Source organism: Echinops telfairi, unplaced genomic scaffold (genome assembly GCF_000313985.2).
Source record: "Echinops telfairi isolate 266 unplaced genomic scaffold, ASM31398v2 ScPeMD7_7400;HRSCAF=8409, whole genome shotgun sequence".
In the NCBI taxonomy this organism is placed as follows: Eukaryota; Metazoa; Chordata; class Mammalia; order Afrosoricida; family Tenrecidae; genus Echinops; species Echinops telfairi.
In genome coordinates this window covers 53,735,479-53,737,236 of record NW_022111300.1, presented here as the reverse complement: position 1 = coordinate 53,737,236, position 1,758 = coordinate 53,735,479, and the positions used below count along the sequence as shown (strand labels likewise).

At 42.9% G+C, this 1,758-nt stretch overlaps 1 protein-coding gene across 1 annotated transcript in view; it reads right to left on the bottom strand.

Moving 5' to 3' along the window:
- CCDC102B (coiled-coil domain containing 102B) overlaps positions 1-1,758 on the bottom strand; it is a 209,170-nt gene that overhangs the window by 194,281 nt on the left and 13,131 nt on the right. Inside the window, exon 3 of the mRNA XM_013004766.2 lies at positions 1,539-1,647. Within this exon, the coding sequence (XP_012860220.2) occupies positions 1,539-1,647 (109 nt within the window). The remainder of the gene's footprint in view (positions 1-1,538; positions 1,648-1,758) is intronic.

Below are 1,758 nucleotides of genomic sequence, written 5' to 3'. Positions count from 1 at the left end.
TGATCAAACTTGTTCTAGAATGAATTGTATTGCCCCTTTCTGTGATGTATGATTATGATGCGTGGTTAGCAATAAATAACAAGGCTCCCTGGTACTCAGGAGGGTGGCTGGAGAAGGTGACTAAGGAGGACGAAGCAGCGGCTTCTTCTCTGACAGCTAAGCCCCCTCCACGAGGACCATCAAGCCGGGTGGAGGTGAGATACGCTACCATGAATTGCGTCTGACTCCTTTACTTGACTCTATCCTTTAACTCTCATGCTCTCTATGACTTTACTATAATCTCTACTTATTATCGCTGTACAATTGCGCCTACCAAACCTGTGATGTTTTGTGGGGTTCCCTCTTACCCTTAACCCCACAGGCAAGAGAAACTTAAAAAGATAAACCACCAATCCTGAACAATTTTAATGCTGATGATGCAAAGAACCTCAATAGGCACCAACCGATACATCAGGAATGAAATAGCATTGCCTCCGGTGGTCTGGTGGCAAACACTGAGCTGCAACCTGAAGAAGTTCAGCAGTTGGGCCCCACCAGCGTCTGTTCGCAGGAAAGACAAAGTACTCTCCTGTTTCTGAGCGATCAGAGCCCTGGAAGCCTGCGGACAGCTGTGCTCTGGCCTGGAGGTTCACCTTGTATTGGAATCAGCTCAATAGCGGTGGGTTTGGTTTGGTGAGATTGATCATTTAAAATAAGTGTGCATTTGAACACAATGTCTCGGTGCACAAGAGACATCATTCAGCTGTGTTTTGATGTTATTTGTTTTTATTTTAAAAACTTGCTGAGTGATTTGTTCTCAACTGAAGAGCAACTGGTCCTTAAAAGGCAGTCCCATAGTCACGAAATATTCTTCTAAAACATCTGGGGAAAGTTCAATTCGCTCAGGCAGTGTTTCATAAAATTAGTCATTTGGCACAGCTTAATGAATGATTAGCATTGGATTTGCTAAGCATATGCTGCAGCAGAGTGAAGAGGATTTGTTCTTATTAAGCAACAAGTCCTCATTTTAAAAATATGGATTCAGTACAACTAGGGTCCTTATAGCGTAAACTTACACACAACCAGTTAGCTTTTCTCGGTTACTCTTAGCCTACTAACTACGGATGCACTCACTCACTGCCATTGAGTCAATTCTGGCTCAAGGCGACCCCATGAGACAGAGAAGAACTGCCGCTGTGGGTTTCCTGGGCTGTAGATCTTTAAAGCACTAAGTTTCATATTTTGAATGTGATGCATCTAGTAGTACTTTTGAACTGTTGACCTTGTGCTTAGCAGCCCAACATATGACCCACTATGTGACCAGGCCTCCATACTATTACTATCAAGGACCTTCAAAAAATCGTAGAAAAACAGAATCAAAAGCTAGTGAATATTTTCAGGAACTTTTTGGAGCCCCCTTGTATGTGAGTTCCAATATTCACCTTATTCAGAATCTCTAGTGTTTAACCCCCGCACCAGGGCTCCCTGTGGAGAACACTGCCTGCTGCCCCCGGGCTGCCCATGCAGCCTCGCTCCCCTGCGCACCCGTGTCCCAGCACCTCTGTTGGAGCCGTTGGGCTTGATTCTCTCAGTTCTTCATGCCTCCATTTCCATAACGATGAAGTGGGCTCCAGACGTTCTATTTCATTTTCCAAAGATGAGTGCATTCTAAATCATTTTAAAGAATTAAAACAGCAGATTAGATTTGCAATGTAAAAATAATTTATAAAAAAATAATTTATAAAAGTATACACTTTTACCATATTTATTGTCCTAACT